The 22248-nt window shown below is 38.3% G+C and overlaps 1 protein-coding gene across 1 annotated transcript in view; it reads left to right on the top strand.

Moving 5' to 3' along the window:
* anos1b (anosmin 1b) overlaps positions 1-22248 on the top strand; it is a 48215-nt gene that overhangs the window by 9938 nt on the left and 16029 nt on the right. The window contains exons 2-6 of the mRNA XM_086089348.1: positions 1886-1933; positions 13836-13898; positions 14002-14209; positions 17503-17687; positions 19982-20111. Of these exons, the coding sequence (XP_085945474.1) occupies positions 1886-1933; positions 13836-13898; positions 14002-14209; positions 17503-17687; positions 19982-20111 (634 nt within the window). The remainder of the gene's footprint in view (positions 1-1885; positions 1934-13835; positions 13899-14001; positions 14210-17502; positions 17688-19981; positions 20112-22248) is intronic.

Below are 22248 nucleotides of genomic sequence, written 5' to 3'. Positions count from 1 at the left end.
AGATCATTGTCAACTGTGTACGTAGTCCAGTCTCACAGTAGTGAAAGAGCAAAGCAGAAAATGTAATCACAGCACACTGTTACCTGTTTCCCAAGTAATATCATTTCATTTGTCCGGCACCCTTTCAAACAGACCATATTCACTGAATCTTTGAGGGTTCATCATTACTTCAATATAAAATTTTTGATTCTGCATTAGTTTTTCACGGCCAGTTTGCATCTCATTTCGCGTCTCCACCGATTCATGCACAGCCCTCGTGTTAACATTCTCTTTGTTATAGGTAAATCCACTTCACCCCTAATCTTACACCTGTACCCAACCCTTTCGCCTTTCACACCAGAGTTACAATGCCTGCTTATTAAACCATAGAAAAGTGTTTATCAAAGAGATGAGCTAGTTTTAGGCTAAATGCAGCTCACTTAGGAGAGGGTTTAGTGGTTATTAAAAGGGCTTATCTCTCCTTCCTCTGCATACATACTCAAACAGACTCACAGGCACACACAAGCTAAAACTCTTGAGACAAAGACACATGGCAACTGGTACACAATACAGTATGTATATATATATATATATATATATATATATATATATATATATATATTGTGTGTGTGTGTATTTTTTTTAGGAAATAAACTGATCTTATTGTCCTTAAAAAATGTGACACCACTCGGGCCCCGTCCACACGAAAGCCTCACAAGTTTCTTACCGTTTAAGCCGTTCGTCCACATGATGGCGCGGTTTCGAAACTTGAAACCGATCCCTTTTGAAACCGGGCTCCAGAAGGGAAAGATTTCAATACGCGCCCCGTACGCGTCCCTCTGGACACCATATGCAGGATACTCCTCCAGCGATGACGTAATGGTCGTAACTCAATGACGATGCATTGTCGCAGATTGATGACGTATGCGGCAATTCTCGCCTCTATCACCCGCCATTGTCACTTCTCCTGTGTTCGTCTTTTTTATGTTGTTTTGATACATGCAAATGTTCTGTAGATTGCAATAAAGTAAAAAAAAAAGTGTCCGTCTTCTTCGCTAATTCTTCTTCTACGCTTTCGGTTAACTCCCTGTGGCTGCGCTACAGCGCCACTCCGGACTTGGCATATATATTACAGCCGTTAAACGTCCTTCTGTGTGTACGAGATTTGTTTGAGGAACCAAGCCGCTTTGCTTCCGTCTGGACGGGGGCCTCAGTCGGATTTGGAGCCTAACATGACTTGCATTTTTTTTCTTTCATTTGTCAGACAACATTTGTAAGAAATATGTAAAAAAAATAAGTAATCAAATAATTTTGTACAAGTAATCATGTTTTCTTCTTCTTCTTCTGTGGCATCTCCCTCTGTTGGCTATTATTGTTTATGAGCACTTGTAAATAGACCTTAAAAAAAGTAAGTTGATCGATTTTTAATTTTTTTTTATAATGTTGGCATGCGCCACAAGGCTCAGACTGTTCGTGTATACAGTCTGACAGTGTAAATGTTTTCATGACATCTTCTTATTGCATGGTCCAAGGCTTTAGACTAGTTTTTGCTCTTAGTAGCTATAGGTTAAGAACAGTATATGTCATAGTGGTGTGCAGCTTTTTGGGTGACTTGACTCACCAAGCAATAACTATAAACAAACAGTACACACAGTAGCAGTATTTTGCTTTCTTTCTCCTGTAAATTAAAAAGGCACATTGAGTCACCCGTAATTGAAACAAACAAAATAAACATGAATCACACATAATCGCATAATAAAATGTGTGACTGGTTTGGGAACGAATGGGAATTTTGGCATTTCAGCTCGGTGGCAAGCACTGACCTTTTTTGGAGGTGACTACAGATTTGTAAGTGGGGGCTTTATTTATCCTTGTAAATATGAATACCTTTTTCTTCTTTTCCTAGAGTGACCAAGTTCTTGTTTGGTGTGAGAACCACAGACGCTGTGCACAGGTAAGTAAACACGATGTTGTTTAACTATAACACTGATTTAACCTCACTTAACGTCATTCCAGTCTGACATCTTCGGTTGGCGGGTTTCTGTCTGATAAACTTCCAAGGTTGTCCTGTTATTTGGTGTCTGAGCAACTCTCCACTAAGATTTGTGAATAAGGCATACTTTTTTCATGATGTTAGAATACTATTAATAGATGAAATAATGCTTCTTTGGGTGTTTGTGAACACTACTCACTTTTATCATTGCTTAACCAGTGTACCATCCTTTGAAAAGTTTTCCAACTGATGCAGTGTCTGTACTGGATGTTTAGCTTCACAAGGTTTTATATCACTTATTCTCAGCTGGAAAACACAATTCATTTTTGCCATTTTCCATTCTTTGCCACAAATCTGCATCATTGCCCCCCAATGCAATGAGATGTAAATCTCAGAAGGACTACGGAGGTCAACATGATCCTATACTGTACAAAACATCACATTGGATGAAATCTCACACACAGTATTTATATTAAGTAGAATACCGCCATAAATCATTCTGGAAAGGTTTAATACTGCACTCAATGTAGACTGGTTGGTGCACCAACAGACACCATTGAAGTTGGTTGCTATGGCAATTTCGGACAGAAAATGTAGGCTACTTATTTTGTATTTAAATTGGGACCATTTTTAAATCATATTTATCATGAGCTATGGGGCATTTTCTTTCCATTTAATGGAGATATGTTAACAAACATTCTAACCAAATACGGAATGCTTTTCATTTCTTACTATTATCAAAATATTTTAGTATTAATGTAATACTCAAATCATGTAATGCCTTAGATTAAATCATTTCAACTCTACTTGAAGTTCTCAAAAAGCCTTTTGAAAGCATATGTTAGAACTATACTCACATTTCCCCTCCACATGTTTTTAATGCATTTCATTTGGGTCATTGTTTAGACAGAACATAACATGTATTGTTCAAAGGAAGTTGTAAATCTTCATGTCAAATTCTCATACTGTGTACACAACAACACTTTCTTGTAGCTAGAGATGGGCGAGTATGATGCCAGGTATCGGTATAGGGCCGATACCTGGCCTTATTTCAAGGTATTGGTACTCACAAAGGCAGCCAATACCAGTATCAGCTGTGGCCTTTTTATGATCAGGAACTAGAAATGATAAGAATTTAAAAATTTACCATAATTTCATGCAATTTTAAGGGGAAAAATGCTATATTGGGACTTTCTTTAAAATATCTGCCATAGATTTTGTGTGTGGAAATTTTATGTATCAAAAGTACCAGTGGTATTGTACCGAGTACTCGTACTGGTATTGTTCTGACAAAAAGTGGGATTTTTATTCAACATCCCAAGTTGTAGTCCACTGTGAAATCTAGGGATGGGCATTTGACTAAATTTCCCTAATCAACAACAAAGACAATTAACGGACACTGAATAGATTAATTGTTGTTGTTGTTGTTTTTTTAAAATATAATGTGTAAAATAATCTGATCATCTCTCTCATGTTTTGAACTCCAGTTCAATGCCTGTATTGTATTAAGTAGGTCAAAGGTGAATGGGAAAGTTACTGACCATAACCGGATAGTGACCCCACACAAGTGACTGGATTCTTAACAATCAATAAACCGTTTCCTGTCTGAATGCCAACTAATGATTACGCAAACATGGTTTGTGTGGAAAAAAAATCAACTTCATTGAACACTTTCGTGATGAGCAGAGCAGAGACTGTGACCTTTGACTTACAGTATGATCTTTTGGATGAACTTAAAAAATCAATTCCACAAACTCCAGGGTCTTCAAGAATTTAGTCCCAGAAGACGATCATATATTATTTCTATATTATGAAACATTTGTGTCAGATCTTATCTGCAATATACTACAAATACCAGACCATTAGTTATAAATCAGGAACATAAATACTTCATATTACAAAGGTTGTAGTCCATTTTACAGAATAAGGGAACAAGGGGGAGCAATAATGACACAGCTGATACTGGTAAGCGGAGTCTCATGAGCTGTCGTGTTTTATCTGTTCTTTCGTTACATCAATTTACAGACTTTCTATATCAAAGACACACGCCAGACAGATGTTGTACCAACACATATGGTTTGTGTCACATCGCCAGCAAACCCATGGAAAACTCACTTGGGAGTTCACTAAGCCAAAACGGCCCAAAAGCCCTCATTCAAATTCATTTTTTTCTGTTTCCCTCCTTTTAACTGTCCTTCTCACACACACATACAGATCTCACACATACTATAGCACAATAATAATGTATACCAGGTGTGAGGCAGTAGGATGTCTACTAAATAATCGACTGGTTTACACTTAACTAATGTGGCACCTTAGGCAGGATTTTATATGCCACGCCCCTCCATGGATGATTTGCATAGGCTTACTAAAGAAATCACATGGTTTGTAACACACTGCAGCTTTGAAGACAATGGTAAACATTCACTTTTGATTAGATTTTTAAAAGGGACAGATGTGCCTCAAGCCACTCCTATATGAAATACTAAAAAATTAAATTAAATTATTTTTAAAATATGCTAAAATACTTGTATTGTAAAATATTAGGCATATTTATTTATTTATTCAGAAAATACAATTATAATTCCTGCCAATTTTTAAATTATATTATTTAGAAACATATTATTTTGTATTAAATATATATATCTTTAAATGCGCTGTATATGTTTTTCTTAAACTTTTTTTCATTAAATCAATAAAATACATTTTGTAAATGAATAAATCAATCTTTATTAACCTTTTTATTTTAGGCATAAACTGCTAAATTACTTGTAAGGGATAAATACAGGGCTCTTGATAATGTAAATGTTCAGTCGGCTGCATTAAAGAATGGCACAGGCTAAATGTGCGCCCCTGATATCTCCTGTAGACCCCATGGCACTGCATACATCAGCAGTGTAGCGCTCAGGAAGTTGACTAACTAGTTTAATGGTCCATATTTCATCTTCAGTTCTCTGATCCCTACAGAGTGCACATTTGTCTTTCATTTTTCACTCCTCTCCCCTTGCCACGACACCAATGGCCCATTGCCCTGACAAGGCTTGAACCATAGTCCCAGACTAAAAGGCAATTTAAACTGGTTTACACAAAACATCTTTCATAGATATCTTAAAATAGATTTAGCATTATTCTGGTTTGAATTAAGATGATTGCAAGGGGGAATTAAAAGGCTGATTTAGGACTACAGTGTTCCCTCGTCTTCCGCTGGGGTTAGGTTAAAAAAAAAATGCCCGCAATAAATGAAATCTGCAAAGTAGTTAGCTTTATGTTTTACATTTATTATAAATGTTTTAAGGCTCTAAAACCCTTCACCACAGTTTATACACTTTTCTCATGAAGGCATTTACATTTTCTCACATTTCTCGCTTGTTTAAACATTCTCAATGTTCAAACCTTCATAAATTTGATAAAATAGGTATATTACTGTAAAAAAAAACTGCATGCAAAATTGCACTAAAAAATCAGCGAAAAGTGAACCCCGCGAGGGAACACTTTATATTTATATTGAATGTTACATTAATCCTACAAGTGGGAAAAGTTAAACAACGGTTTAGCAATATCACAGGTTGATCGCCTCCGTGTCACACTTTATTGAAGCTGTATTTCAAGCAAGCGCCAACCAACTGTTGACTGCATATTATTAAGTTTACTTTTCATTAGGGGTACATTTCTATAAGGGATGCACCGAAATGAATTTTTTTGTCCGAAACCGAAAATGAGAAATGCTTGGACGAAAACCGAAATGCCGAAAAAAATTAATCAAGTCAAGTAAGTATAAAAATGAAAAGCAATGTTTAATATCATTCAGACTCACCATTAGCTACAGTCCATTCCACATTTTCAACACGTATTGCTACAGTAATGATTGAGAAATAAATGAGGTTATTATTAGATTTGTATTGCATAGTACAGTGGTGGCCAAGTTTGGTCCTCCACTACCCAGCCAGTTTTCCATGTCTCCCTCCTTCAGCGCAACTGAATCTAATGATCAGCTCATCAGCAAGCTTTGCAGAAGCCTGATGACGATCCTGATCATGAATCAGGTGTGTTAGTGGAACAACATGGAAAACAGGCTGGATAGTGTCTCTCGAGGACAGAACTTGGCCACCCCTGGCATAGTAACTATCAGAGCTGGGCACTCTCTTCTCCCATCGTTGACAACGCCCATTATTAAATACTGTCCAAAATAAAGCAGACTAAAAAATATAGGTAGTTATTAGTAGGAATGTAACGATAACGGCAATATTGTGATAACGCGATATTAAAATTGCCACAATATTATCGTCGTCATGTCATGATATTAAAAGCAGAATATCTGTAAAAAAAAAGAAAAAGATGAGGTTGTATTCCGTTTGTGCAGTTCTAGATTCCTCTGGTGGTTAATTTATTAGTGCAGTTTAATTTGAATTAGGTATGTTTTGGCCACTGCGGGGGTTATCGCTCCAATGAATCAGCCATACCAGCAAATATTTTTTAACATCTCTATCAAAAACATTACTTTTTGCCCATTTCAGCTGAACACAGCATTATGAACTACACTGACCATAATACTTTGCGCCGCTGAGCCAATAGAAGCACATGACAATGACATGTGACATGACATGACACAACATGGCCAAGAATGTTTCTTTGTCACTGCTGTAATTATGTACAAAAACACAATATTGTTGGGGGAGGGGGGGGGGCAATATGTTTTTTGAGCATTTACACAGTACATTATCATGAGTTTTTTTTATATCGCCAATCACCCAGTAATATCGTGATAATTATTGTATCGTGAGGTTCATATCGTGATATTTATTGTATTGTGACGTTAAGATATTGTTACAGTTATTAGTAAAACTAAAATAATCAAGGAATGACAAAAACGAAAGATCAAATATTTTAAGTGCTACTCTTTGAAAAAAAATGTTGGGGAATATTATGTATTAAACGTACTAGTGTGGTATCTGTACTTCGCATTTGTATCGATGACTACTCAAGAGTTGAGTACTCGTACTGTTATCCGTCTGAAAAAAAAATTGGCATTGAACATCTGAACTTTTTACTTTTACTTGAGTCATATTTTTCTTAAGTTACAGTACTCTTACTTGAGTACAACCTTTTGAGTACTCGCCCCACCACTGCTGTGGACCAAATCGACCAACCCGAGAACTCCTGCAAGAGGTGCTCTCATTCTTCCAAAAGCACTCAACCGATTTCTCACATGGCTCCCACATTACAGATGACCACATGGAAAGGGAGCACATGTGGTCATCTTTGTCTCACTGTATGGCTCTGCCAGCTTTCCTCTGGACCTGTCGCACGGCTTGTTTTTCATCTCCTCTCTCCTTTTCAACGGACACTCACTCCTTTCTGCTTTCTACCACGCCGAAACCACGTCTCCCTCCACCCTCTCCCATTTCCTCCACTCCCTTCTGCTGAGTGTGGCTGTCATTCCTCTATCGTGGCAGGTGAGGCTATAAAACAGCAGGAGCAGTCAATGGAGGGCAGTGAGGCAAGGTGTTGTGTGTGCGTCTGTATCTTCTTCTGTGATTAATTATTTTACAGATCCCCAAGGACATCGTATGCAAAGTGAAGTAGTGTATACACAGTCAGTCATTAATCTCAGCTGCTACAGTGTGTTGGTGCGTCAAACAGCAACATCTCTAACCTCTGATCTACAAGCTACTCATGAGTCTTCACTCTGAGACTCTCTCAAATAAATACAAGTGTGTGCACTAGTGATTTACAGCTTGCTAGTGACATTTGAGAGTGTGAGGTCTTTACACATGCTGAAAGCGGGTTTAACCATACATTAACCTTTGGCGTCTCCCCTTTCCACTTTATACTATTGACTAAACAGTGTAGAAGACACATTGATATTGTGTACAGTGCTTGGAAGAAACTGATACTGCATTTAAATGCACATATTGTGTTTCTATTTTTATTTTTTGTATCACAATGCAGAGAGGTTGATCATTTTGTAGCACTGACCTGTAAGTTGGAAGTATAAAAATATTTTGCCACCTCTTCAAAGTTCAAACATTATTCAGTGCTTCTCATCACTAAACGCACCAGAAAATGATGGAGCTTTAATACAATTCACATAAAATCCGAAATTTAACAAGAATGATATTCAAATTTTACTGTTCGGTTAATGTGATATTTGCTTCTGAACCTCAATGCACACTCTTGTCATATCAAGGCAGTTAAAGATCAACTTCATCTTCACACACAATTGTAAGCTGTCATCTGTAAGGTGTGAGCAATGTTTGTTTTCAATACAGTTCATGTCTCACGTAGCATTAATCTTTGTTTGTTTCGGAAATGTTCTTGAATTTATCCATGATTTACCCACCATTGTTCGAACAGCTCAATAAATCTGAGCAAAAGGTGTCGCACATCAGCGGGTTGTAAAACAGCAAAAAAAAAACAAAATATTTTATTTTAAAGGGACACTTGCTGCGTTGAGCACCCGCACCATGTGTGGAGGCTCGTCCTCAGAGCAGGTGACCCCGGTTTGATTCCTGGGCCTTTCCTGCAGCTCATTTCCTCTTTCTCCCATTTCATACCAACTCTTCAGCTGTCCTGTTAATTAAAGACTACCCCCCCCCCCCCTCAAAAAAGGGACAGTGTGTACAATTTAGTGCCATCTAGTGGTGAACTATTAACTCATTTGTTTTAAAACCCCACTTTTAATTTCAATAATATGCAAATAAATATGTTCTATCACATCAACATATATTTTTCTATATAGGTCTAGTCATCGCTAATTATATTACCTCTTTTAGTGCCAAAGTTATCCAAAAAATAACTCCTACAGTGTGCTATGACTACATAAAAATAGTGGATACCATATGAAAGATTGGATTCCATTATTTAATTAGAAAACAAATATTTCTAAGTTTCTACCTTATTCTGTTCTTTAGTAATCAGTCACTATTTGGAAATAGGTAATATGAGTGACATTAACTGGAAAAAATTGAAAACAAATATGGAGAAAGCAAGCTTTTTGTGAAAAGATACACTTTCTGCACAACAGTGACTTTGACACAAATATTTTTTGTTTAGCTCTGTGAATTAGATTTAATGTGATCTTTGAGCTTTGATCATTCGCGTCATGAAAACGTTCTATTTCCTAAGATCCGCCATGTTTTCGTATAATTTGACACACCGGGAGCCCATTGAAAAGAGATACAATGCTGCCATCTGCTGGTCATAGTTAGTGGGTGTTTTGGGATTTTCCCAACGCCATTTTCAAACCAGCGCTGCACAAGACGTTGCACTGCCCATTTAGGGAAAAAACGTAGTTGATGTCAATTGACGCTATTGGCGATATACAGTGGGCGTGTCCTTAACATCAATTGATGTTTTTGGCAGTCAAAGAGTTAATAATAATGATAACACATTTTATTTATAGGCGTCTTTTTGGACACTTGAGGTCACCTTACAACAACAATTAAAAACATACAAATACAATGTTAAGAACAACATAAGATCAAATAAAATAAGAAAATAAGAAAAGTCGATGCCGTTATGGACAGAGTGAGTAGGCTTGTCTCATCAGTTCTGAGAATGGATTTGAAATGTGTTAGCGAGTCTATGTTACGGAGGTCAGCAGGGAGAGTGTTCCAGAGCTGGGGAGCAGAGCGACTGAAGGCTCTGCTCTCCATGGTGACTAGGCGGGTGGGCGGGACAGTGAACAGGAGAGAGGAGGAGGAACGGAGAGAGCGGGCATTTGTGGCAATGTGGATAAGGTCTGTCAGGTATGGAGCGGCGAGGTCGTGGATGACTTTGAATGTGAGGAGCAGGATTTTAGATTGGATGCGGTGTGTTATAGGGAGCCATTGGAGTTGTTGGAGGACAGGTGTGATGTGGTTTATGGAGGGCGTGTGTGTGATGATGTGAGCGGCTGAGTTTTGGAGCAGTTGAAGTTTGTGGAGAATATTTACATAGGTCGCGTCAGACATACATGGTGGTCTTTCTGAGTCACCATAGTGCGCTTTTGAACTAAGGTTGTTTGCATTCTATTAGTTCACCACTAGAGAGCACTACATTCTACACACTGCCTTTAACGCTTCAAGATCACCATAATCTTCAAATTATATAATTGCATTTGAAGAACTAGTGAGCTAAAATAAAAACACATTTTGATTAAGTACTCATTACTTTAGTTATTTCCCGAAGAGAGCCACAGCACAAGGATGAAAGAGCTACAGTACACGTGGCTCTGTTGCAGACCGCTGAGCTGGCGCCTAGCATACGTATCTTCTCCCTCGAGGTCACAACGAGAAACATAACACAGCAAACAAAATGCATCAGTGCAAGGCAATTAGAATAATTTCCCCCCTTCGCCTTGGTATAAATAAGGACAGAAGTAAAACTTTGGTTGAGGAAAGGCAAATATCATATTGAAATGACATTTATGTTTCTAGTTCCAGCCTTAAAGTTACTTCGACTGCAGCTGGTAGACAAGTTAAGAATGGAATGTATGGATTAGTTATTATTAGACCAACATGAGATTTACTTTTTGTAGGGCTAATGGTACAGAATGAAACAATGGTACTATGGTCTGGGGCTGGGACAGGATGGGATTTTTTCTTTAGAAGACCAGGAATGGGATGGGACAGGAGTGAAAATCCACTCCTGTGTCACCTTCTATTCTAGACTCTAAATTGTGGTGTACCTTATGGACCAAACCTAGACACATTAATTAAGGTGCACAATTTTTTTTTAAGTTGTGCATGTTTTGTTCATATGATTGTTAACATACTCAGCATTGTGCTGAAGGTTTCAGCGTCTCAAGTACTGTACACCAAGAGTAGGAAACTAAGCTTTTGACCTTAAACTACAGATGTGTGCTGTTTTTTAATTGAATCACATACTTATGCAACATTTCATTTTGAAAATTCCAGATTATTTACGATCCAGATGAGCCGACTCTAAAGCCTTAAAAAACAATTGTTTTAATATTGCAAGCCATTTAATCCAAATCCAACTCCTGAACTAGTTTGGGCCCAATCAAAAATCTTTGCGGGTTTTGAGGTTTTAGTCTCAAAGGAAAGAGAAGGAGGTTAAGCATTAGAGACTGTAATAGAAGTAGAGAGATTATGGGAATTAGATGATGAAAGCAAAGAGAGGAAGAGGGGAAAAATCGAGAGATTGGGTGAAGACAGGAAACAAAAAGAACAAAGAAGGCACAGGGAATGAATAGTGGGGGGTGAAGGACAAAAGGGGCCGAATGAAAAAAATCTAAACATGTCTGCACTCTGTTCAAAGTGGCAGTGGGTTTGGATGCATCTATTTGTGTGTATATGTTACACACATTACAAGTGAAGTATGCTATACTGTAGCACATTGTCACATGAACATTATACATCTTTGAAGACACACTTCCATTGTTTGGTTGCATTCAATTGTGTACTTGTGTAGTGTTTATGATATGATCGGCAATTGTCTTCTGCCATCTTCCCAAATACAGTAATACACAATATCAGTGGCTTGGTACGCATATTTCAGAGCAGCGCGTGGTGGCGTGGTGGCTGACATGAGAACGTGGATATTCAGAGCCCAGTTTGAATTTAAATTGATCACAATAATTTGCTCCATCATACAGTAATCTGTTGCAACCAACATCAACACATGAAATCCTGAAATTATGTTCAATCTCTAATTACGGACGCACACACACACAAAAACAAAAATGTAATTACGCTGACAATGTAGAATGCGATGCATGTTCCCATTTGTTAGCGGCTAGTGGCGAGCAGCTAGCCTCTAATCGAGTGCCCCATATAGGCAGGCAACGTCCGTTGGACTTTTCAAAGACAGCAAAAATTATTCTGCACACTTTGATGCTGACAGCCTGACAGCCTCTTGTCAATTCATACATATATATATATATATATATATATATATATCGTGGGGGGAGCGGGGGCTGTGGGCCGGTGGGGGTGCCTGGCGGGCCTGCCGTGCCCCGTTCTGCTGCGTTGGGCTGGGGGCGCAGGCCGTGTTGGGGTAGGGGGCGTACCTGGCTCCTGGGTTTGCTCTCCGGCTGGTAGCCCCTGCGGGGCCTGGGGGTTGTCCGTTGGCGCTGCCGTGGCCTGGGGGGCCCTGAGGTGTTGTGCTTGCTCTGTCCTGGCCGGGGTCGACGGCTCCCCTCTTTGGTGGATGTTTTCATGCATGCGAGATCCACCACACCAGCATTTATCGAAATTCAAACACAATCTGCTTCTTCCTCTGGTTGTTGAATTGGTGGAGGCTGTTGTCTGTGGATCTCACGCTGCTTCATCTGTCCTTCCTTCCTTTCCTCAGTATCTCCTTTGGTCTCTTGAGGTCTCCCTAATTTGTTGGAGTTTAGATGTTTCTGGGGTTGGTGAAAGACTCTGGTTGGTAACCCGGTGAGTAGTAGGTGATGTCTGGTCGGTGCTGGATTTCACTTTCCTTTCCTTTCTTTGATCCTTCCTCGGGTCTCCTGACAACCTCACAACTCTAGCTGGATTCTGAAGTATTCGGTTTAGGTGAACGGTATGGGTTTCTTAATAGGTTTTAGGTGAACTAATGAATATACACTCCCACGCACGCACACATGCACACACACATTCACACGCACATGCACATACTCACGCACATACAAAAAAAAAGGGAAAAAAAAGAGAGAGCAATGATGATGACATGTCGAATCGGTAAAATTACAGAATGAACAAAACTGAGCTCTCTCAAAAAAGAAAAAGAAAAGAAAAAGTAAAAAACATTTTTTTTGGAGTCATTTACAGTTTCATTGTAGTGTTTAGTTGTTTGCATGTACAGTACAATATCATATTGCTCAATTTTATGTCCATAATTGTGCATCTTTGCACCTAAATGGCTAAATCAGAATAAATCGCGGTAAATGTTGTTCAAATAACACACATTTCTGATAGTTCTGCTGATTCTTTGTTTTGAATGTAAGAAACACATTATGTGTTTTAAAAAAGTGGGCACAAGAAGAGAAATTGACACCCATTTAACTTTTTATTATATTCTCATGTTTATCGTCTATTGTAACGCTAAACTTTGGATGACAACCTCAACCCACTGTTTTCAAAGTCACAAAGAAATATTTGCATGCTTTCAATGGAACCAAATATTTCTCTCATGAGTTAAACCAAATGAACCAATTGTTAAGCAGCTATCAGGCTTTCTTGCTGAGACCCACACTTATATCCCACTCGTCGCACATATGCTTTCCACTAGCTTTGTTGATGCTACTTGCAGCCTAATTTCAACATTGTACTAATCCACTGCTCAACTCTAACAATGATGAACACTAATGGTGTGCAGTTGTCACTCGAAAAATAACCTTATTTAAAACAGCTGAAGTTGTTGGAAAAGCCATTTACATCGAGAAGTGACCGTTTAGATGTTTAAATTGGACTTTTTATGGCTTTTTGTTCTGTTTGTTCTCCTTAAATCAATGACATGGAGAAATAATTAAAGCCAGAAACACCGGGTAGCTGAGGGAGACGGACGGACAGACAAAGAAACGTGGGTGCGGGGGGGGGGGGGGGGGGGGGTAGATGGCAAAACCTCAGTTTTCATATGCTGCCTGGTTGTGATTTGCAAAGAGCCATCATTCACTAGCTCTGTCAACCTTTTGTGTGTTGTATGAGCGCTAGAAAAATATGATCTCTTTTATCTTCTCTTACTTCTTGCTCATAACTTTTTATTTTATTATATTCTCCTCAACTCTGCACAGCACATTTACAGCATTAGCAGTTTTTTATTCCCTTTCTCACACAATACTACAGCTCCATTTAAGGTTCATGAAAATTCCACGCGTTTGTGAAATAAAAGTGAAAATTCTAATTTGTTTTCTTTTTGCTTGTTTTTTCACATCAAGTGCCTTCAGCCATGTAAAGAGCTTTGGGAAAACAAGAAGATGCTTTCTCTGAAGTCCTGTGAGGTTAGAGGGTGCCTACTCATCTTTGTGTTTTGTGTGTACTTGAGTTATAGAGAGTAAGTGTTTTTGTTAGAGTAAAAACCTCTGTCTCTCGTGCTTTCAACAGAAGCAGACAGAGTGTGTGACCAGCCGCGAGTTTCTGACATCACTGAGGTCATCCAGACAGGGTGACTGCCCTCCATCTCAACGTGCGACCGGTTTTGCGGCCGCTTGTGTGGAAAGCTGCTCGCTAGACCGACATTGTCCTCCCCCCAGGAAGTGTTGCTTCAATGGATGCGGATACACATGCCAAACACCAGCCAATCTTTACAAAGGTGACCCCCACCTAATTGATTTTCCTGCTTCGGCCCCGCCATGTTTGGTGATTAAAACTATTAAAGGGGAAGTCAACCCAATTTTTTTTTCTTGACAATAATATGTTCTAAACAGCCCCAATAATCTAAATACGGTATTTTGGTTAATATTGTGTTAGCGGAATATGAGTTAAACAGCAAAATCGAGCAGCTTTTATCAGTATCAGAAGGCGGCCACTTTGCCACTTGCTGTTGAGTGAAAATAACATCACAATTGCTCAGGTCTCAGGTAACAACTAATCGCAGTTGAGATTCAGAAAACAGGTGAGCTGTGATTGGTCCTTACCTGAGGCCAGAACAACTGTGATGTCATCACCAGTCGACAGCAAGTGGCAAAATGGCCGCCCCCTGAGATGGATAAAAATGGCTGGATTTTGCTTCATAACTCATATTCCCCAAATGTAATATTACTCAGAATGTCATTTTTCGACTAGTGAGGTCACATATAACATATTATTTGCAAAAAATGTTTAAGGTTGACTTCCTTTTAATACAAATTATTAGATAGTTGAAAGGGGAAGTAAATTAAAAAAAATATTTACAATATTATAATTTATGCTCCCCCACAAGTCTAAACAACAAATCTAAACCACTTTCATCCATCTCAACGGTGGCCATTTTGCCACTTGCTTTTGCCTGAAAATGACATCACAGTTACTCAGGGCTCAGGTAATGGAAGGACGCATCTGTACTTGCTCCTGCACTCGCTCGTGACTTCTAACTATTTTGTTGACATTGGGATTTTTAACTACATTGTTGCAATATGCCTGGCGAAAAAGGTGCTGACGAAATTGAGGAGATTAAATCTTTTCTTGCAAAACTCAAAGAAATGGTCACCGAAATACTTGAAGCGAAAAAGAGCATCGAGCCACTTCTGCAGGAAAAGAGACACAAGAAAAAGATTGACGCATTGTCACCTTAGAACAAAAAGTCGATGATTTGGAACAGAATCTTCGAATCAACGATGTGATAGTTACAGGTATCCAGATTAAACCGCGCCGCGGCCCTCGGGCGAGAGCTGCGGCCAGCACAAGTGCAGTTGAGTCTGACCAAGCTTCAGCGAACGAGACTGTCCAACAGCAAGTGACAACTCAACTCAGAGATTTGGGATTCATTGTGGATGCAGCGCACATCCAGATGTGCTTTTTGCTTCCAACTGGGGGGGACACGACCACCGGCAGTTCTGATCAGGTTTGTTGACAGGAAGAAAAACATTGCTCTTTTGAGAGATAGCAACAAGTTTAAAGGTAAACTGAAAATCTCACAAAACAAAATGCTGACATTGCCAGAAGGGCGCGACAATTGAGAAAGAATGGACTTACCGAGAACACATGGACTGTTGGATCTTCATCCAAACAAAAGAAGACTCATCTTCTCAAAAGAAAATACGGATCGTGAAAAGAGTGGAAGAATTGGCGGAATTTGAGAGACAATAACTGCTATCAGTAACTCACATCATTAAATTGTAGATTATGTTTTACGAAATGAAATTATTGTAACATAATACTAATTAACCCAATAAATAATGTAAATATAGCATATGATTACTTGCTGACACTGCCAAGGTTAACTTTTGTTTATACACCTGCATTGATAACATGTATTACTGTTCCTGTAAGAATGTAAACATTGTCTGGCTCTATTTCTGTTTGGACATTTGTTGCAACATGCAAGGCTGTCATGATACGGTTGTATTGTGGCTGCAATGTATCTGCTGTAAATAGTTGCAATGGGGTTGGTGAACATGGCTCTGGGATACGGCTAGCGGGGGCTACTCCGCCGGGTGGGCTGGCCTTGTTCAGCGCTCAGGAGTATCAAGATCTAAGCATCATCGGATGCTGGCAACAGTGGTGGCTGAACTGACCAGAATGGAGTGAACATTGCTGTGGACGCAAACGGCACAATGCAAGCCGATCTACTCTTCTGGAAGCCACAACATGTGTGAAAACTGATCCAAAGTCAGCGAAGACGCTACTGGTGAACGAGCATTCGCTCGCCTTGGCTGCTTGCCTGGTTGGGTGGGCCTGTTGGTGGCGTCCGGGAAGCGATTTACCAATTCCAAATGATTAGTACTAGCTGCAACTTGCACACAAACATTACTCAAGATGAACTGAGCGAGGAGTGTGCAGACTTAAGTCTGGATATGATAACGATATGAATCAATGACTATCATAATCAATGTATATGACTGATGCGTACAGTAAGAATCGATGGGGACGGGTTACTAATAAGCCATGGCTTCTACCCATCATCCCTTCTTTCGGATGTCAATGTTGCAAATGATATTATGTGATCGATGTAACCTGTAATAATGTGTCCGAAAGGAAAAAATGAACAAACAAACAATCATGGCTCACCTGTTTCTGGGTTTGGTCATGTAAAGTTACTCAGGGCTCAGGGCTGTGATGTTACTCAGGGCTCAGGTAACGATCAATATGACTCACCTGTTTCTGGGTTTAGTCATGTAATGTTCGCAAGCTGAGCCCTTATGCTCTGTGATGTCAGCTGACAGCAAGTGGCAGTACAAGGCAAAATGGCCGCCCCCTGAGATGGATAAAAACTATTCCACAAATGCAATATTAATAAGAATAGCCTGTTTAGAATAGTGGAGGCACATAGAACATCTTGTAAACAAAATGTATTGTAATGCTTTTAATATTTCAGTTAGGGCTGTCAAAATTAAAGTGTTAAATCTGGAGATTAATTTAAATTTTTTTAAGGCATACATTTTTTTTTAACTCAGTTATGTGAGTTTTATTTACTTCCTGTTACGGCCTATAACTTGCAGCCAGACTTAGCCACAGGCACGAAGATGAACACCGAATATAGATAATTTTACTTGCTTTTTGGCGAGATCTCAAGTAGTTTGCGCACTTTACAAAGACAAATTCAAACAGTCCTTGATTCTAAATATACTTTCTGTGTGAATGATTTACATTAATTCCAAGATTTTAGATCTGTTATAAGCTTTAAACATCTGTTACATGCTTTGTAGAAAAAAAGTACAAGCAGAAATAGAAAATGTGATTAATCGTGATTAATTATGGAAAATTATGTGATTAATTAGTTAAAAATGTTGAATTGCTTGACAGTACTAATTTTAATATGTTCAGATGCTTTTATCACAGTCAGGTGTATTTTTTTATATAATTTTTTTCTGGATCTAATGTAATGTCATGTAAAAAATATATGGTATGCCAACAAATGTTTAAGACTAAAACTTTTCTAGTTAAAGTGTTCTCTTTCTCCTGCAGGCGTTCCTCTGAAACCCCGCAGAGATATGAGCTTTGTGGAAGATCCACTGGGTCGGGTAAAAGTGATGTGGCTGTCGAAGTTCAATGTCAGTATAGAGCCGGTCGTTTACGTGCTGCAGTCACGCTGGAACACGGGCATTCACCCCAGTGAAGATAGTGCGTCCCCATGGATCACTGTTGCCATGGTAAATAACCGCCAGACTCTTTTTTTTCTCATCCCAAGCCAGCCTTTGAGGATTTGATATTGGCAAAGGTTTTGCCTTTTAACAGTTTAACAACCTCAACATATCTTTACCTCATAATTCACTCTGTGGATGATAGACAGTTTCCACCTCATCATTCTACTGCCTCACTGTCTAAACCTTTTCCCCCGCCTGTCTGACTCTTTGCCAGGGTAAACTGTTCGTGTGAATGTATGTGTGAGTGTGTGTGTACTGTGTATCCGCATGTGTGTGTGCCTGTGTGAGGTTAGGTAAATAACCAGAGCTTAAAAAGGAACTACTGGTAGCCACAGCCGTTCCACCGACAGACTCTGAATGACTGAACATTCATTATGGACTTAAATAGATGACGGCTCGTGTCTGTGTGTGTGTGCTTTAGTGTCACTAAGTCAGCTATTGTACACAACGTGAATCTGCAACAATTTGACCCAAAACTTTGACAATTCTGTTAAAAAACAAACAAACTATTTCCTGTCTTCATTTCACTTTACTTTTACATTTTCCTTCACATCAATCAAGAATAACAAAAAAATTGAACACAGTACCAAACCATGCCCCCCCCCCCCCCCCCTCCAACTTACATACTTAACTTATCATCTCGCATTATACAGCCATAAATAATCATGGCCAAAGATGTACGTTATAAAATGAACTTACTATTGTTGATTTGTGTAGCGTTAAAAAGCAGGACTAGAGAGGACAACATTGGTTTGGTTTATGGTTTTATTGAAGATATAAACATAAAGAAAACACAAAACACATTACAAGTATAAAATATAAATTGAAGTAAAAAAGAAAAACAAGAATAGGAAGACAGAAAAGAGTTTATATGTTCAAAAGGGGTAGGAGGAAGTTAAAAACGTATCTAGTCCTACCCTTTATTCGTTTGATGTTGATAAAATGATAAGGCTAATGTATTTCAACAAAAGAAAATGTATAAACCTAGTCATATGTACAAGTGCACTTTAACATACGCACAGCCAGCAACACATGTTCAAGAAATTCATAGGAATACACCATAATACATTTATAAATCATATCCTTATACTCACATACAATTTTCATTACACTCATACCGATACATCCAAAGTAATTACAGCATATATACAATTTTAACAGCTCATGTCTGATTTAAGTAATTATTATTCTTTTTTCTGTTTTTTTAAAAAACTGAAAAAAAAAATAGTATAGTTCGTTTTCAATAAAAGCATAGTTTTCAATAAAAACTAGGCTGTGCGGACGACTTCCCCGGGTTTTTAAATATTTTTTTCCGGTTCTTTTTCTTCTTCTTCTTCTTTCAAATTCTCAGAGTAAGTTGTGTGCTACTTTCTAGTGGTCAAAAGTAGAATTACACCCTGAATAGACAAGATTTAGAACAATTAACTGTACAGCGAAACAACTGTAAATAGTTTATTTGCATCTTTGTATATTAGCTTTATTTAAACCAGTTAATTTGGTAGTACATGTCATTGGGCGTCCTCAACTAAACTCCCCCCCTCCCCCGAATCCAGCTTTTGAGACATACATTTTTCATACTGCCAACCTATTTTAAAATAGCCTTCAAAGTTATCTTTATAATATGATTTGGGTCGCCAAAAATGGAGAGTGGGCCGCAAATTGCCCCTAGGCCATAGTTTGGATACCACTGGTCTATGATTGGTGATTGCATCCCTGCTCCTGGCCAAAATCAGCTGGGATAAGCTTTCGCTCACCTGCCCGCTTAACCAAACATTTAAATATATGGGTGGGTCAATATTATTACCTTTGTTTGTTAACAACATATCATTTATATTGCCATCAACATCACTAATCAAAATCAAATATCACACTATTTGATCATTTTCATTTTTATCTGTGTTCTCTTGCATGTGCTGTTAAGCGTAGGTTGCCTTGCAGCCACTGAGAAAAGGTTTTTGTAGAAATTTGATGACCCTTTTATTTTGAGTTGTATTTCCATGTGCTGCCACAACTGTCATTAAAAGAACATACTTCCAATTTATCCCACTCCTCCCCCTTTTTCTTTGTATGGAGACATGTGATGACAGACATCACTTTGGTTTGATGAATCATGTGTTGACAACGTAGGATTCTAAATGGTTTTGAGCAGATGACTAACAATAAATACGGTACATATTTTCGCTATGTGTCCAGATCAATTGCAAAGATTTTCAGTGTCAAATGTTACAGAGAGAGGACCATGCACGGACGCGGAACCTTGCATGTCATTGTTAATATAGTTGATGTGTTTGTATTTTTAGACCCTTTTTGAGGACACGCTACTGTCAGATCTGAGATCTCAGCGTTGGTATCAGTTCAGAGTGGCGGCAGTAAACAGTCAAGGCAGCAGGGGCTTCACTACACCAAGCAAGCACCACATCTCCAGTAAAGGTCAGATGAGCACACCGGAGTCACTCAAGTATTTAACACAGAGAGCTTTGAGCTGTGCTTTACTCACCTGACAGTTAATGTCAATGTTGTCTCCTGAGACACTGAGCAACACATCTTGCACTCCTTCATTTGTGCCAGTGCATCATTGATATTATACCTGTCAGGACAAGTCAGGGACTGAGGAACATTTTGTCTCTTTGCTGCTTCTCTCTCAATACTACACGGTTTAAAAAAAAAAATCCTTTATTTAATTTTATTCTACAGATGTTTCCTATATTTTTAAAATAGCATTTATTTTTTTATCTTATATACTGATTGCAAAATAACATGAAATCACTGTAACTGTGAAAACAAAATAGCCCCCCCCCCCAAAAAAAAAGCATTAGAAAATACATATATTTAACGTTAAAATAAGTTAATAAATTAATCTTAATTTCACAAATATTTGTCTTTTATTTAAGGGAATAAACTGTAAAATGCTAATTTAAATCTATGGGGGACAAACTTAAAATTAAGGAGAAATTAAATAGTAAAAAGTATAGTAAAAATATGTACAGCAAATTCTTTGTTAATTGACTAATGTTTTTTTTTATTGTTTTTTTTTTATTGAAAATAACTACTACTGTAATGTCTTAGATGGTAACATTCATTGACATCGTATTAGCATTTATTTTGAAAGGACATCTAATGAGATATAGGGAAAGGAGAAAGCTTGAAAATGTGAATAATATGCAAAGCAAGGAATTGGACTTTCGAATGCTGCCTCTGCTTTGGGGCATCAGCACTACCAACTAAGTAATAATAATAATAATAATAATAATGCATCAGATTTATAGAGCGTTTTTCTAGACCCTGAAAGACGCTTTACAATGGAATGAATACATTATTCATGCACTCACACATTCACACTGCGGTGGCGGGAAGCTACGTAAGTAGCTACAGCTGCCCTGGGGCAGGCTGACAAAAGCATGGCTACCAGTGTGCGCCTATGGCCCCCCCAACCACCACCAAACATTCGCACCTTACCACACCAGTGTGAGCAGCACTGGAGGCAATGTGTGTGTGTGTGCCTTGCCCAAAAACACAACAACACATGATTTGGGGAGAGCGGGGATCAAACAAATCACCACCTTGAGCCACGGCCGCCAGTATTTGTCATCATGTTGAAGTATCCTTGAGTCATCAGAAGGGGAATGAGTAAACTTAAAGCGGTTTGAGAGCCTCGTAAGGTGGAAAAATGCTATATAAATGAATTACCATAACAGTAAACTGTTGCAATTTTAAACCCAATATCTAGTTTTTCAACTGTTTTTTTCAACATGTTTTGAAAGATGAATCACATTATTTTTTGTGTCATATACTGTTATATTACATCAAACACACATTATTATAAAACCTCTTTCCATAAAATCTGATCATTAAAAACAACTTATAACAGCACATTTCTGTAATTTTAAGCATTACTATTCGTAATACAACATGTATCCACTATATTTCTAGGTCATTTAATTGTTTTAAAATGTGAGCATGCTTCTAATTAAACATTAAAAACTAAAAATCATGCAAAATCTTGCCGACTGTTTTTTAATTATGTGGGGGGGGGGGGGGGGGGGTTTATGAGAAGTAATTTCTGTTATTTCACTATTTTTTTTGGTGCCCCAGTTGCCGGAAATGTACGTTGTTTTTTTTAACATGTTTTTTTTTTTTTTACAGTGTAGACAAAAAATAAAGGATGTTTAAATAATTTGGGAGCCCACAACATACACACATTAATAGTAGACTGTACATAAAATATTTATCCAGTCCAATTTGATATGTCCTTTTTGGTGTTGTGCTATATTAGCTGAAGCATGTCTGCATTTGACTTCAGGGTAACTGGACTTCTTTAGGTCTTTATCTGTTGATACTTACTCTGAAGTATAATTGTCAACCACATTGTAAAAACAAAATCGCAATTCCTGCATGAAATTCTCCTTGCAGTTCGCTTTGGCCCGTTCAAGGAATAGTCAGCAAGTACGAGAAAATATTTTTATTTGCTTTTTTGCGGAGACTCAAATGCCAATATTGACACCACTCTCACATCTGTCCTCCATTCATGAGAGTCTCCTTAGTAATAATGACTGGAGACAGTGGTAAG

Source organism: Leptonotus elevatus, chromosome 11, assembly GCF_054856555.1.
Source record: "Leptonotus elevatus isolate MCC_2025b chromosome 11, RoL_Lele_1.0, whole genome shotgun sequence".
Classification (NCBI taxonomy): Eukaryota; Metazoa; Chordata; class Actinopteri; order Syngnathiformes; family Syngnathidae; genus Leptonotus; species Leptonotus elevatus.
Note: the sequence above shows the minus strand (reverse complement) of the source record. Positions and strands in the feature narration are given on the sequence as shown.